A 15,815-nucleotide genomic window follows, 5' to 3' on the forward strand; every position below is an offset into this window, starting at 1 on the left:
TCACATCATTATCGATGCTAATGCATATATCAAGTGACACTCTATATTTATATATATATCGATGACGATACAAATACCTAGCAACCCTTTTATTGCATTGTATTTGTGTTAACATCGACACATAGAGCGTCGGTATTTGTTTTATCATTTTTCTCAAAAAAATTATAGACATCGCAAGTGTTCTCATCGACCATAACCATTCGTAGCCCTTAGCAACGTCATCATTCGCTACCGTAAAAAATATAACTCGGACCTTGAATTATCTTTTTACCCATAATTTTTTATCATTTTTGCGCATAGTTACATCTTTCATCAATAAAATTGATAGTATAAGAGTAAATAAAATTAAAAATTTTACTTTCATAACTACGAATCTTAATATAAATTTTTTAAGTTTAGAAACCAATATGCTAAAACCATCTATCTTCATAACTAATCTATAATTAGTCCTAAAATAAATAAATAAATAAATATATATATATATATATATATTAAATTAAACCTTATATAATGATTATACTTGAGCAAGTCACAATTTCATCATTTATCGTTTTAGAAAATAAAGAAAAGTTAAAGAAAAGTTACGGTACAAAGAGATAGGTGTCTCATCACTGCGTATTTTCTGGATCAGACTTTTGAACACTCCAAAACTCAAGATTTGGATGTGTTCTTAATGCAAAGTCAAAAAGAAAGAAAAAAAAAAAGCACAAAAATATTTCAAAGTAGGTGGAGGAGTAGTTCTATGTTGGCAGGCATCGACAGTGATCACTGTGTTCGGTGGACCTCACAACTTCACCACCAAATTTATTTGTAGAATTGTATGCATCTTTTTTTTTAGGTTAATAGTTCTTCATAAAATTATATGTATATATCACTCTATGATGTCACCGATTTGAGCGTGTCAGATTCTTATTGGCAGGAATTTGTGACCATGGATTATATATAGCCTATTTTGTAGTCCTTTGACTTTAAAGTGTCAAAATTGTCTCTATATGTGTATATTGTAATTCTTATTGATATTTTTCTCATTAACCGTTAATATTGTGCTTTCTGTTTATTAAACCCCCACCTAAACAAGATGGAACGAAACCAGATCTACCGTCCATCACATCTTCGCACATTCCTCAAAGCCCACATGGCCCGTTCCCCCCCAACTTTCTCTCTCTCTGCGTCCACTCACACCCACCCACCCCATCGGGCCCCACCGCCCAGAATCTGACGTCTCGCGTCTCCGCATATCCAACTCTTTCTCATCTCGACCGTCCATTTCCCCTCGCATTTCTCTATATATACACACTTCACTGAGCCTCCATCCCTCGCATCCTTCGCCTCCGCCGCCTCCTTGACTCGTTTGCTTCTCCTTTTCATCGGTTGCTGCATCGATCGGAGGATGGCGTTGGTGGTGGAGAAGACGTCGACGGGGCGCGAGTATAAGGTGAAGGATCTGTCCCAGGCGGACTTCGGCCGCCTCGAGATCGAGCTGGCGGAGGTGGAGATGCCGGGGCTCATGTCCTGCCGCGCCGAGTTCGGCCCCTCCCAGCCCTTCGCCGGCGCCCGCATCACCGGATCCCTCCACATGACCATCCAGACCGCCGTCCTCATAGAGACCCTCACCGCCCTCGGCGCCGAGGTCCGCTGGTGCTCCTGCAACATCTTCTCCACCCAGGACCACGCCGCCGCCGCCATCGCCCGCGACTCCGCCGCCGTCTTCGCCTGGAAAGGCGAGACCCTCGCCGAGTACTGGTGGTGCACCGAGCGCTGCCTCGACTGGGGCCCCACAGGCGGTCCCGACCTCATCGTCGACGACGGCGGTGACGCCACTCTCCTCATCCACGAGGGCGTCAAGGCCGAGGAGGAGTTCGAGAAGACGGGCAAGCTACCCGATCCGGCATCCACGGACAACGCCGAGTTCCAGATCGTGCTCGGGATCATCCGCGACGGGCTCAAGGTCGACCCCAAGAAGTACCGCCGGATGAAGGATCGGCTTGTCGGTGTGTCAGAGGAGACCACCACCGGCGTCAAGCGACTCTACCAAATGCAGGCGAGTGGCGCCCTGCTGTTCCCCGCCATCAACGTCAACGACTCCGTCACCAAGAGCAAGGTGATTTTTCGTTTGATCTTCTAATTTGTGCTTTCTACTCTTTCTGGACTTCTGGGTCCGGATCTGTGCCTTCTCGAGCCCCAGATCCAGATCCAGATCCAGATCCAGGATGATGTTTTAACAGGTTTACAATAGTTTAATTCCAGATCTCAGTTTTCTTGTTTCGATTTTTATAGACTGTTTATGTGTGATATTTTGGATTTTGACCGCTATAATTTGGTATCAAGATGTCACCTTTCTGTTTGTTTCTTTGTTTTGGAATGGAGGGTTTGAATGCTTGGATCTGATTGGGGAGCGTCCAATAGGTTATATGCTACAAGATTTGGTATTTATTGTCCTTTTGGATCTGGATCTGGTCCACTTTTACTGTTTCAGTATTAATTATTTACTGCAAGATAATTTACTGCTGGTGGATTGTGAGATTCGGAAACACTCAATAGCTAATAGATCACTAATGTCTGGTCAATTCTAGGCAAACTGTGTTCGATCTTTCATCCAACTTTATCTGTGATCTAATAGATATTTCTGTCCAAAAATGTTATCTTGCTTTTAATTGACTAGAAGTGCTGCAAATTTTTTTGTCATTGGTCCTCATTGTCCAAGACAGATCTAGTTTCGAGCTCTCAGATCTGAGGATTTTGCATATGATTGTTCTTATGCGTTTCTTGGTCTGCCTTGAACAGTTTGACAATCTGTATGGGTGCCGCCACTCTCTCCCTGATGGGCTGATGCGTGCTACTGATGTCATGATTGCTGGCAAGGTCGCCGTGGTGTGTGGCTATGGTGATGTGGGCAAGGGCTGTGCTGCTGCCCTGAAGCAAGCTGGTGCTCGGGTCATCGTAACCGAGATTGACCCCATCTGTGCTCTTCAGGCACTGATGGAAGGCCTCCCTGTCCTCACTCTGGAGGATGTTGTTTCTGAGGCTGATATATTTGTGACGACCACCGGGAACAAGGACATTATCATGGTTGATCACATGAAGAAGATGAAGAACAACGCCATTGTCTGCAACATTGGCCACTTCGACAATGAGATTGATATGCAGGGGCTGGAGACCTACCCGGGCATCAAGCGCATCACCATCAAGCCCCAGACTGATCGCTGGGTTTTCCCAGAGACTAGTACTGGCATCATAGTTCTCGCCGAGGGGCGTCTTATGAACCTTGGTTGTGCCACTGGACATCCCAGCTTTGTCATGTCCTGCTCCTTCACCAACCAGGTATGGTCTTTGACACTAAATTGTTCTTGCTGATCCATTTTTTATGCAATCCTCTATAGCTTGTATGCTTGCTAAGCCTTGATACATTTGATCTATATCAATCATGGGGGATTGTAGAAGCATGAAAGGTTTGTGCATAGAGATTGCATAGATGCCATTTAGATTATCATACTCCAATATTGGTACTATTTCCAACTATAGTGGTTGTTAAAAGAAGTTAGTTCTTTCTTGTGCGGTTTCTTATTTTTGTTTCATTCGTACTTCATTCAAGTATAGAAAGCTAAAATGTAACGGAACCCTTTGGGTTCTCAAGGTATAAGGCCCATCCAAGTCTCCCGTTAGGTTGTCATGTAGTCTCCGTGTCATTGACGTCAGTGGCTTTGGCCATGGATCTCATCGGAACATGGATCAAAATCAATTTCATATAGTTGATTAACACCAAGGGGTCATGCTTTCTTCTGATGCATCCATTAAACCAAAATCCGAGCAGGTGATAGCACAGCTGGAGTTGTGGAAGGAGAGGAAAACCGGGAAGTACGAGAAGAAAGTCTACGTTCTACCCAAGCATTTGGATGAGAAAGTCGCAGCCCTTCACCTCGGCAAGCTGGGAGCCAAGCTCACCAAGCTCACTCCGTCGCAAGCCGAGTACATTAGCGTCCCGGTCGAGGGCCCCTACAAGCCTGTTCACTACAGGTATTAGGATGGCGCTTATCCAAGAGATTATGGCAAAGCAGTGGCAGTATCAATGGTCGTGTTTATTTTGCTTGGTTATCTTCCTTCTTCCTCGTATTGCTGGTTTCCCCGAGGATGTGTTTGATCCGAATGTTGTTGAAGGCATGCTTAGGAATAATTAGGGTAGGAAGATGTAATGGCCAAATGAGTTATCATCTTTGGCTCTTTTCCATTATTAATTGCATGGATACGTTTATCTCCCATGTTTCGGTCGTAGACTTGTTGAGATCTTTAGTTGTTATGGAATCCAACCCTTTTGTCGATTGCAAAATGTATTCTGCCACAATAAAAGACTCCAATGAGAATAAGAAATATGATTGGTTTTAGATCGGAGCATTAGTTATTGATTTGATTGAATATGATTGGATGTGACTTGCTTTTAGATGATGATTCATCGAGTCCATCGATCGGACTGGGGTGCGTAATTGGAAGCTCAAATCCAATTAAAGATCACCACACCCAACAAGACTTCAACCCGTTCGTCAATGTTTGCTATGCCGAGGTGATGGTATCATTATTTACAAATCTTTATTTCATAATTGCCAAGCTTGTCCGAGAATGTAATTAATTCAATTACTTACGAAGAACATCTAATCTAATATCTTAAGATTTTAGATTTATAAATATGAAAAGTAAGAAAGAATTGAAGGTTGAAAATCTCATCTCGTATAGATGTATATTTTTATAACTTAAATATTAATATTTTTATAACAATAATAATCATATATACTTATTAAGGATTTAAAATTTTATTTAATATTTTTTTTATTTACATTAAATCTTAGATGAAATATTAGTTTGATAGTACCATATTAAAGTTGAAAGACTCAAAATCCCATCCGATTTATTGTTGAGGGTTCAAATCTTAGGATTAAAATCTTCACTATTTGTTCTCTTTTAAAAAAACAAATAAATAAATAAAGCACTCTCTGTGTGGAACAAAACTCCAGCCTACCAATTCTGATCTGAGAGGTTTTTAGCACGAGTAGGAAAGTGGAGTTCCATTGCAATATGAAGAATCCAAAGCCATCAATGGAGCTCACTGACAGGTGAACTCTGAGGTCCACGACACCCGTACGTAGGATTACAACCCCTGTTCGGAGGATTAGGGGAGCGAGGCTTTATGCAATTCGTCGTATACGGCTTGCCGACGGCACTGCAAGACAACTTATCCGCGTTTAAGACCCGGTACGTGATCGTGTTCGTTGTCTGGAGGAACCGCCGGTGGATCTCCGAGTCCATCAGGAGCTCCGTCGTCGCCACATGGCACTCCGCTATCGTCCCGTTGCATCCGGCGACCACCGTAGGCTGGAACTCGACGCCGTGGATGAGGTGCGGCAAGCTGCTCGCAACGAGGAAGAGAAGAGGTGGAAGGAGGATGAGGAGGCTTAGCTCGTGCTTCATGATTTCCTTTGCAGCTCTCACTCCAAGAGTAATGCATATATGTAGAAGCTGGGAATTGGGGACGGAGACCGTTAGGTGACGAGAGTTGGGACTCGACATGCACTCTTGGTGGTGGTGTTGGGGTTGAGTGAGAGTGGAGAGAGGACCAGCTTGTGAGAGACTGCAGCCTCATGCCGATGATAAGGTTAGAAGCTCTCGACATGGACTCTTGGTGGTGGTGGGGGGGTTGAGTGAGAGTGGAGAGAAGACCAGCTTGTGAGAGACTGCAGCCTCGTGCCGATGATAAGGTTGGAGGCTCCATTGTTGATGCATAGGAAACACCGTAGAGGAATCGTCCTCCCCGCCGGTGGAGCGGGGCACTCATCGTTGTAGGATCAAAAGATGATCGCATTCAGGGAATTATCATGGAGAGTTTGTATGATTGCTACTTCCTACTCATATCAAATTTTATATGTACTTTGAACAGCCAATATACTCATCAAATTTTTATGCCAATGCTAGCTGAGGTTGACAAGCTAAACTAATTTTATCTTAATCATCAAGCCACTAACAACGACAACAACAACAATATGAAAAGGTTTTTGATGATAGAAAATTTACCACGGGAGATTCATCAGAAGCGAGTCTAAGACAGTGTTTGAACTCATCTCTATTTCACAATGTCAAAATTTCTATAAGAGAACATCTCACAAATTCTAAAACAAAGCTTGAAATAAAGTGCATAACTATAGCATTTTGAAACTCGCAATGGAATCAGAGAAATAAGTAGTTTCCTCAAGCGGCAGCGCCCTTGCCCTTCTTCCGCTGAAGCTTCTTCGTGTAGAACTCGAGCTCCTTTCCTTCCAAAATGTACCTGTATCATCACACATCATATTATTATTGTATAATATTATGGTAAGTTGGTTGCTGGTGAAAAGAATTCCACAGGATTATGCTTACCCATCAGATCTCCCACATTGACCGGGACGAGAAGATATACAAGCCAACAACCTTCCAGCACCAAATTGATCCTCAATGTGGGGATCAAGTTTCCGCCCCTGCTGCCGCTTCTCCAGCTTCCTGGTTACGTGGTTGCTCTTCTTTTCTTCCTCTGCGGCGGCTTCACCCTCCTGCCCATCCGAGGACAATGGCGATCAGAATAAGAGGGCAGGCATTAATCAATTTCAGCAAAATTTTAAGCATAGTCTGGGATTAAAATCTAAACATGTTTGATGTACATTGTCACATCATGTTTCTGGCATGTCTCATAAATTAGATCTAGGAGTAAGCCTAAAGATAATATTAACACTTGCTCGCACAAAAGCAGCAAATTTTAATTTCAATTTGTTGCTTGATCCATGGCAAGACATAATACCACTCAAAGTGTCAATTCTTTCAGAAGAATGCCATGGGACTAGAACAAATGCAAACAATTGGGTTGACAAGTAAAAAAATATCGTTCTGTATCAATGAAAAGAATTCCACAAAAAGCCCAACATCAGCAGCCAGCTGAATGAAACGAGAATTACATGTGCTATGGTATTACAAGTTGATTCCATTCAAAACATAACGAACAACATCCAAGATAATTAAAATAAATGGTTAGGAAGTTTCCCATAAGAAAGTTACAAAAAAAAAAAAAAAAAATCCTTTGATATTCTAGATATTGAGAATGTTCTAAATTCCTAAAATTTGCAACCATAACAAAAAAAAAACAGATATTCAAACTGAAACATACAACTAGGGATCTCAGAGCACCTTGCCTGAATAAACTCTCTGCCAACAAATGTTGACAACCCAAACTAAATCAGCATTGTTTACAATAAAACTAAATCACAATTTTAGAGAATCATTGATAGACATTGGCGACATCACCCAGATTGTTTGTGATGGACAAAGAAAATAACCCTTTAGAACATAAAAGGAGTTTTCAGATATCTCAAAAAGATAAACTAGATAAACCCCACAAAAATTTCAAACATAGACAATAATCACAATTAGCACCAAAAAAGTTTTTTGATTTAAGGGTATGCAAATATACCAAGACCATCGTTGATTCTAACAAGAAATACATGAAAGAATAATGAAAGCTACCTCCATTGCGTCTTTCTTGGAAGCTGTTGGGGCCTTCTTCTTCCTTCCAATCTCAACCCCGTAATGCTGGAGGTACCACTGCTTGAAGGGGGCAGCATCAACCTGCACGATGGCACTCTTCACGAGGGTCTGTGTCCTCACAAGTTCGTTGTTCGAAGCGTTATAGACCACATCAAGGATACGGGTCTTGCGCGTCACAGCCTCACTTCCCCACGAGTAATTCCCACTGTCCAACCGAAGGGCCCTCCACTTCACATTGCCCCCTCGGACTCGGACCCTCCTCACCGTCTTGTTGCTCGAAAGCTTTGTGTTTGCCGGCTGCCTCCCCAACTCATACCTATTAAAATATGAAATCTTTAGAAGGATCTAACTTTAGGTTTAACGGATATCACAAATATGGTTATCTAATGCGATCAACACTCGATCTACAACAAGTAAACGATTCAAGAAGCAAAGGAAACGCAGAAAATCAACTAGAAAGGGAGAAGAAGGAAGAAAAAGATTAAATATTGATACAAATTCATTAAATTTGTACCTCGGAACCCAATCTTTTCACTAGAGATCGAAAAAATGGTCAAAAGCGCAGCGAGATACAAGTCATAATCGGATACGCATCCAATGATTAAGAGAAATAAATACGATTCTTATGTGCGAAACAACCGAAGCAATGTAGGGTTCAAATGATAGACCAAAACCATCGTTTTAGAGAAGGCACCAAAGCAAGGGAATTCAGGAAGCGGGAGAAGAAGAAGGGTCTCACTTTCTCTTCTTCCTCCAGGCCTTCTTCTTGCCTCCGGTGGCGCGCCTCTTATGCATGGAGTCCCGTGAGATACCTGCGGCAACAAAAATAAGAGGAAGAACGCCATGATCGTGAGCGAGGGGCAGAATGCAACACCAAGCAATCTTTAGAGCTCCAGCTCTAGGGTTTATGATCTGTACCCATTTTGGCAGAGCGGTGGCGACACTTGGGGTCTCGAGGATTTCGCCGTCGCAAGCTTCTTCTCTCTTATATGCCCTCCGAAACCCTAACGTCTTTGCTCCGAGGCAACCAGTGCACGAGCCAAACACGTGATGAACGGGAATCAAACCCAACCGTGTCGGCTCCGATCCAACCCGGCCCGCGTCGAAGCCCACGAGTCGAGCCCAAATATAGACTCGGTTCGGTCAGACTCGATTCCCGCGTTGAAACCGAGTTGAAGCCGAGTTTGAAGCGAGTCAAATAGCGACACAAACATAACCAGCTTTCCGGAAAATGATATATAGTCTCAAATAAATCTTATCGTCAGATATTGAATTACACATAATGATTGCATCATGGTATTAATTAGTCTGTGAGTAATTATCTTGATGATGCCAACATAGAGAACGGAGTTACGAATCAAACTTGACTTCTATGACCAAAATGGAAGAATTCATTTTAAAGAATCGATGAAGAGGAACAATACAGAATGGATTTGGTAGTGAAATTTGGTGATATCAATGTGCAAGTCGTTTGCGGCAAAATATGGTTGAAAGACTTTAATATATGGTTTTGTTCATGTTAAAAGGGGTTGTTGGGGATCATCAAGGAGGGATTGATTCAAGAAACAGAAGTGGATGGTGAGACTGTGATTCAAGTAGGATACATTATCTATATATATATATATATATATATATATATAATAATTACGCATGCCCAACACTAAAGAAGAGAAAAGAACAAAGAAAACGAAGGCAGGTTTGGCAAAGCAACGATGCGAAGGAAGCAAAACAACAGGAAGACAAATGGATACAAAGGCTGGCAAGCTGGATGAATGATTGGGAGCCAGGTTTCTGTAGCCAAGCCAAGCCATCGAGAGCTTCAACACAAATCTAGCCTGCTGTGTCAATACAACAAACACTTGGAGGGCAACTTACCACCGCGCCGTTCGAGTAGCTACGTTCCGAATCGCCAGAGCGGCACTGCCCCTGGCGCGGCCCCTCCCACGTTTCGGACACATCATGTGATCTGTAAAGCTGGTGGGTCAAGAGACTGGTACACCTTTCTTGCATTGATCATATACTATGCTCATGTGTCCTCCTCCCCTGATTCACCATCTCCACTATATTTGTGTTCAGCATGAGTACATACATGTGTACATCCATGCAAATCCTAAAAACCCATAAATGTGTCAATTATTGTTAGGATTTGGCGATTAATTTGATCCTCCAACCTTTAATGCTATAATTAAATATGTGATACAATTAGTACTAATCATAAAAATTAGTAAAAAATATTTTTAAATGAACTAAAAATATTATCATGGTAAGAGATTTATTTGGCTGACTTTAAATTATTGGGACATCATGACCGGTTGTTATTAACATTAATATTTTTTATTTAATTTTAAAACAAGAAATTAAATAATTATGAAAATATAGGGGACAAATTACGTACTTAAATTTGCAATATTAATATAGTTAGTAGTTTATCTTTTAAATATAAATACAAATACAGATGTTATGCGCATTTGGTAAATTAATATTTTTGGAAACAAGAAGAGTTGGAAATAGAAAATAATAAATGCATCAAAATTTTGATATTTTTAATTAACTTATATATTAATAGACTTACCAAATCACCGACTTTGGAGGCCATCTCATCGACTTTCCTTTATGGAAGTATGAGCAGCTTCCGACACCACGCGGTGACACGACCGCATGTTTCTACACGCGGCAGAGCGTTTCGCGTCCCAATCCAAAGGAGAAGGGCAGCCGACCGTAATTATCGCCCATGTGGGAGGGCGTAAATATCCGAAGCACGCCCACCGAAACCAGCGCGGTAACCCTTTTCTTTACCTTACCGAACACGTTATTGACCCTGCCATTATCCACCCCGTATTAATCCCATTAATCACGCCATTAATTGCTTGATGGCACCAACAATTCTAATTAACTATTAAGATTTTTAATTTGAGTTTTGTTTTTTCAACAAAGATAAAAAATAAATGAATACCAACAGTGCCAGTTGGCCGGCCATGGCGTTCATGATGATTAATCGAGAAAGGGCGTGATTCGTGGGACCCTTTCCTCAAATTACCCCGTCGGAATAACATAAGAAACTACGTTGTTCACATATGGGTAATTATTGTGACTAATTCTAGAAAGAAAAGCTCAAGAAAAGGATTGATGTAATGGGATCCAGCGGAACAAGTTAACACTAACAGTCTAATAATTCAAATTACTTTTTCTTCATTTGTAGTTTACTTGGGGTTTAGTTTGTTGGGATTTATTAAGGAGTCAGTGGAGCTCGAGGGAGGCAGAGAGGTGATCTTTAGCGGAATGTGACGCGGAATCCGAAGAGGAGAGAGAGAGAGAGAGAGAGAGACAGAGGAGAAGACGCGGCGATCTCTGATCCTTCGATCGGTACTTCTGGTTTGCGCCATCGAGGGCGACGAGAGGTTGCGCCGATGGGGAAGTCCGGGGCGGCGGAGACGGGGGTGGGGGAGTTGAAGAAGGAGCTGAGGCGGCTGGTGAAGGCGATTATCGAGGGGGATGACGGCAGGGTTGAGACGTACGAGGAGGCCGCGAAGGCGCTCGAGGCGCTCAAGGACCTTCGGTTTCGCGGGAGTGGGAATTCGAACGGGAACCTGGCGAACCAGAGGAAGGCGGAGAGGAGACAGGCGTCGGTGGCGATTCCGGAGCAATTCTTGTGCCCGATCTCTGCGGAGCTGATGCGGGATCCTGTCGTCCTGGCTTCCGGACAGGTTCGGTGTCTCTCCGATTAGGGCTTCTCCGTGAATCGTTGGTTCTCGTTCGTTCGGAACGAATTGGACTTTGGTTCTGGTGCGTGCGGATTGGTTCTGGTCCTGAAATATTAGATTTCTTGACGATTTCTCGCCAAGTTCTTTCTTTTCTTTTCCTTTCGTTTCGGTTTAGCAAATTAAGTTCTCCTAGCGCAACTTTTGTAGCGCCTTAGATGAGTTATGATCGTGGGATTTATGCTGTGATAGATCGTTGCATCCTCAATTTTTTATCTGCAACTGTTCTTTTACCAATTGAGCATTTGTTGTTCGCTGTAATGCTGAGTCTGAATTGAAGTACTTGATTGATCTAATTGCAACTGCTGCCCTCTCTGAATCATTTGTGCTTTTGCTTCATCCCTTCTTGCAGACTTACGACAGGCGTTTCATTCAGGAATGGCTCAGTTCTGGGAATCTTACTTGCCCGCGGACGCAGCAGGTCCTCTCCGACACCACCCTCACCCCCAATCACCTCGTCCGTAGCATGATCTCCCAGTGGTGCACTGAGCATGGTGTCACCCTCCCTCCTCTCGACGACGAGCAAGAGGAAGGATTGATCACGCGGAAGGAGCGGAATGCGCTTTGCAGGATCCTCGACAAGCTATCCTTATCCTCCTCTATCCCGGATCGGAAGCAGGCGGTCAGGGAGCTCCGACTCCTCACCAAGGGCAGCAGATCCTTCCGTGCCCTCGTGGGGGAGAACCCGGGTACAATTCCCCTGTTGCTCTCGGCCTTATCTGTGCCTGGATTGTACAGTGACACAGCGGTTCAGGGGGATATCGTGACGACGGTTCTGAACCTTTCGATCCACGACAGCAATAAGAAGATCATCGGCGACAATCCCCAAGCCATTCCCTCGCTCATCGATGTCCTCAAGACTGGAACCATGGAGACCCGTAGCAACTCTGCCGCGGCACTTTTCAGCTTGTCCGCCCTTGATGCTAACAAGCTCAAGATAGGTGAGCTGGGGGCGATGAAGCCCCTCGTCGAGCTGTTAGAGGAAGGCAGCCCGAGCGCCAAGAAGGACGCCGGATCCGCCATTTTCAGTCTGTGCATGGTCCACGACAACAGGGCGAGGGCGGTGAGGGAAGGGGTGGTGGGCGTGGTGTTGACGGCCATCACTCATCAGTCGCTCGTGGATGAGTCACTGGCGATCCTCGCGCTGCTTTCAGGCCACCAAGAGGCAGTCGAGGAGATCGCTGACACCAGTGGTGTTCCTCCCTTGCTCGGCATCATAAAAGACAGCTCCTGTGCGCGGAACAAGGAGAACGCTGTGGTGGTCCTGTTTGCGGTCTGCATGCATGATCGAACGAAGCTGAGGGAGGTTGGGGAGGAGGAGAAATCCAACGGAAGTATTTCTCGGCTGGCCCAGAATGGCACTTCCAGGGCACGGAGAAAGGCTACCGGAATTCTAGACAAATGGAAGCGAACCTTGCACAGCACACACTACTCATATTAGGTGTTTGTTGTAATCAAATAATGAAGAAGAAGAAGATCCATATATGTAAATAGTACCATCTCTCTCTTTTCAGGTCAGATGAGTTCGGTGCATTCAGACATACTACACTTATACAGGAATCGAAGAATTGGCTTTTGCCAATGTTGCAGGATTTCCTCTTTTTCTTGATAGATTTGATTCCCCAAGAGCAATGCTTGTTGATGAGAAAAGAATGGAAGAGAGCAGTCATGCATACATTGAGTTTATATCATTTATTTCTGCCTCATTTTTGCGTTTGCATAGATACTGCTCTGGTTTGTAATGGCTGGATGACTTGAATGTTAATGTTTTGTTTGGATTACGTGATCTTATTTAGTTAAAAGATTATTGACGATTCGATATGGAAGAAAAAGAAAAAACAATCATCCACACATGAGGTGCATACGCATGGCCTTTCACCTTTTGGGGTTATTTGGCTGCTTACGATAAAATTTGAAGCGCCGGTTAGAAGGCTTGTGGATATTTCTCTGCGGGTGTCACTCGGAATTAACTACTAAGTAAAATTATATCATAAAAAATGTTCTTGACTATTCTAATGTGTATATCTTAAAGCAAATAAGATCTATTAGATATTGTAAGGATAAAAATAATGGAAGAAAATAATGAAAATCTATCATTCTGAGTTAACTACTAAGTAGAATTATATCATCGATATATCATCAAAAATATTTGTAGACCTCGTAAGGATAGAAATAATGGTCAAGATGAAGTTAAGATGAAAGTGGCTTTCTTAAAATGATCAGAATACTTAAGCTAAAATTAATAATTTTATATTCATTATATTTTTATAAGTTAATCTTAGTATTGTCCATTTTTAATATAAGACTAATTGATGTGTTATGGGTGTAGCTTTTGGATCGGATAATAGTATGATAAAATAAATATTTTTTGAATAATATAAAAATGTATATACATCTAGACTTTGATCTATGATCGGTTCTTAGCATTAAATTTTTTTTATATAACAAAAAGTTAATTATAATTTTTATGCTTATAATTAATATTATAGTCGTATATTTTGAAATCAAAATAACTTAGATCATAATAAAATTTTAGGCTTATTTATGTGATTAGATTTATTCATCTTTTGAATTATTATTTCAATCTTGGATTGATATTATTTTTAAATAAATCTATGATGTATTATGTCTAATCTCTAAATCTATTCCTCCATGCTTCTCACATACTTACTTACTGATGATATAATGGAGTAGAACCATGATAGAAATATGTTGCTTGTACTTGTTCGATGGGCTATAGTTGACAACAGTACTATTGAGGGCGATGGCCTTCTTTGGTTATCGATCCAATTGTGGATATCAATTGCGTAGACAGTAATGTTACTACATGCAATGACGACTATTTGTGTTCAGCAACCTAATATGGCGACCTATCTTGATAGTCAATACTGCATACGTAGCAATACCATTGCATGCGATAGCACAACAAGGCAACAACCATATTGGTTGCTAACTTTGATCGATGATTATAGTGATGTATCTACGACAACGTTAGTTGGCCACGATCAGTGTTGATAGGATGTTGGAGGTTGGGGTCACCACCATGAACACATGTGCAGTTGATGAGACTTACACATTAGTGATAGCCATGTGTGTGAGAATAACTATGCATAAGCACCATAAAACTCAAGTGGTAGATGGCTATGACAACTAAGAAAGAAAAAAAAATTGAGTTTTTTTACCGAATAAAGGATTATTTTATCCTTCTTAGGTTTTTAATTTCAGTTAGCGTCATTTGATAGTTTTACCCTTTAGAAATCAAATAATTTTAATATCCCAATTTTTTTTTAAATTAAATATTTTTTACTTATATCCAACTACAAAATTGACCAATTTGACCTACCTTAATCAAAATTTAATCAAAGCCTAATTTTTAGCTTCATTTTTTTTATCAATTTATTTATAAATTAAACTTTTGATTGAACATAATTTTGATTGATTTGATAGATTTGGATGTTGGATGTAATCTGAGCAACCTAATTTTCACTCAATTTTATGATGTCTAATTAAATAAGATCGATTGGCCGATCATTTATAGATTTAAAAAATTATAAATTTTCTTTTACTGATTCTCATATAATATATTGATAATTTATTTTATTTATAATAATTAATGTCTAATTATTTTTATAGATATTTATGTAATTATTCAAACGCATATGTTTAAAATTATAAATAATATATACTTTTTCTATAAAGGCATGATTTATATTTTATTATTTAATAATTATTATGATTATTAAAGTGACTTAGGATGATAGACTAATGAGATACAAATTATAATAATTAATTTTAATATTTATAAAAATATATTAAATTAAATTATTAAATTATTATATTTATCTTGTAGTTATCAAAGTGGTCTAAATAAATAAACTATAAAAGTATATTAAAAGATTAATCTTAAATGATATTAAAAAATAATATTCAAAATGATATATATAATTAGTAGATTTAGATAGTCCTATATTTTATTTTCAACTAATAGAGTAGGATAATATTATTTTGAATACTTTTATAGTTTAGAGTTGTATATTCGATAATATTATTCAACTGATATTAATTATCTATAAATAATTTTAAATAAATATTAAATATATCAATATTTTACACGTGAAATATGTATGATATCAATAATTCATCTTATGCTTCTAATATCTTTATACTATATGGTTTAAATTATTTAGAATAATTAAAATATGTGTAATTCATATTGGGCGTGCAGGGTCAAAATCTCGACGTGCATATTCTAAACTTTGATATATGAATATTTGATTTTAATTATTGATATTAATAATTTTTTCATATAACTACGATTATAATTCTTATGCTTATTGTACGTGACATCAATTCAAATCATGGATGCGAGATTATAAAAAGGATACCGAAAACCACATATCACCAACGTAGCATGAAATCCAAATCATAAAGCAAACCTACACGCATGGAGAGCCAACACACCGCGTTCATCATACGCTTGCAGATCAAATGAGCCAGGAAGAAGCG

General features: G+C 40.5%; 3 protein-coding genes across 3 annotated transcripts; 2 read left to right on the forward strand and 1 right to left on the reverse strand.

Moving 5' to 3' along the window:
* Positions 1-1,302: 1,302 nt before the first annotated feature.
* LOC103987127 (adenosylhomocysteinase) lies at positions 1,303-4,379 on the forward strand. The gene is made up of 3 exons (XM_009405333.3): positions 1,303-2,101; positions 2,785-3,321; positions 3,812-4,379. Exons 1-3 carry the CDS (start codon positions 1,391-1,393, stop codon positions 4,019-4,021), a joined length of 1,458 nt encoding a protein of 485 aa, XP_009403608.1. The 5' UTR covers positions 1,303-1,390; the 3' UTR covers positions 4,022-4,379.
* A 1,711-nt stretch (positions 4,380-6,090) lies between these two features.
* On the reverse strand, positions 6,091-8,651 carry LOC103987128 (small ribosomal subunit protein eS8). Its single transcript, XM_009405335.3, has 5 exons — positions 8,470-8,651; positions 8,291-8,363; positions 7,531-7,867; positions 6,397-6,566; positions 6,091-6,310 (listed from the first exon to the last, which is right to left on the reverse strand). Exons 1-5 carry the CDS (start codon positions 8,471-8,473, stop codon positions 6,232-6,234), a joined length of 663 nt encoding a protein of 220 aa, XP_009403610.2. The 5' UTR covers positions 8,474-8,651; the 3' UTR covers positions 6,091-6,231.
* A 2,162-nt stretch (positions 8,652-10,813) lies between these two features.
* On the forward strand, positions 10,814-13,000 carry LOC103987129 (U-box domain-containing protein 9). Its single transcript, XM_009405336.3, has 2 exons — positions 10,814-11,255; positions 11,662-13,000. Exons 1-2 carry the CDS (start codon positions 10,959-10,961, stop codon positions 12,748-12,750), a joined length of 1,386 nt encoding a protein of 461 aa, XP_009403611.2. The 5' UTR covers positions 10,814-10,958; the 3' UTR covers positions 12,751-13,000.
* The last annotated feature ends 2,815 nt before the right edge of the window (positions 13,001-15,815 follow it).

This window comes from Musa acuminata, chromosome BXJ2-6, assembly GCF_036884655.1.
Source record: "Musa acuminata AAA Group cultivar baxijiao chromosome BXJ2-6, Cavendish_Baxijiao_AAA, whole genome shotgun sequence".
Taxonomy (NCBI): Eukaryota; Viridiplantae; Streptophyta; class Magnoliopsida; order Zingiberales; family Musaceae; genus Musa; species Musa acuminata.

Bases quoted from the DNA above. Each gene is read 5' to 3' on its own strand.
- LOC103987127 (XM_009405333.3), top strand. From the start codon at position 1,391: ATGGCGTTGGTGGTGGAGAAGACGTCGACGGGGCGCGAGTATAAGGTG. The intron at 2,102-2,784 runs GTGATTTTTCGT...TGCCTTGAACAG, and splicing joins ACTCCGTCACCAAGAGCAAG to TTTGACAATCTGTATGGGTG. The intron at 3,322-3,811 runs GTATGGTCTTTG...AAATCCGAGCAG, and splicing joins CCTGCTCCTTCACCAACCAG to GTGATAGCACAGCTGGAGTT.
- LOC103987128 (XM_009405335.3), bottom strand. The intron at 6,567-7,530 runs GTAGCTTTCATT...TCGGATGGGCAG, and splicing joins CCAAGAAAGACGCAATGGAG to GAGGGTGAAGCCGCCGCAGA. The intron at 6,311-6,396 runs GTAAGCATAATC...GTGATGATACAG, and splicing joins CAATGTGGGAGATCTGATGG to GTACATTTTGGAAGGAAAGG.
- LOC103987129 (XM_009405336.3), top strand. From the start codon at position 10,959: ATGGGGAAGTCCGGGGCGGCGGAGACGGGGGTGGGGGAGTTGAAGAAG. The intron at 11,256-11,661 runs GTTCGGTGTCTC...CCCTTCTTGCAG, and splicing joins TCGTCCTGGCTTCCGGACAG to ACTTACGACAGGCGTTTCAT.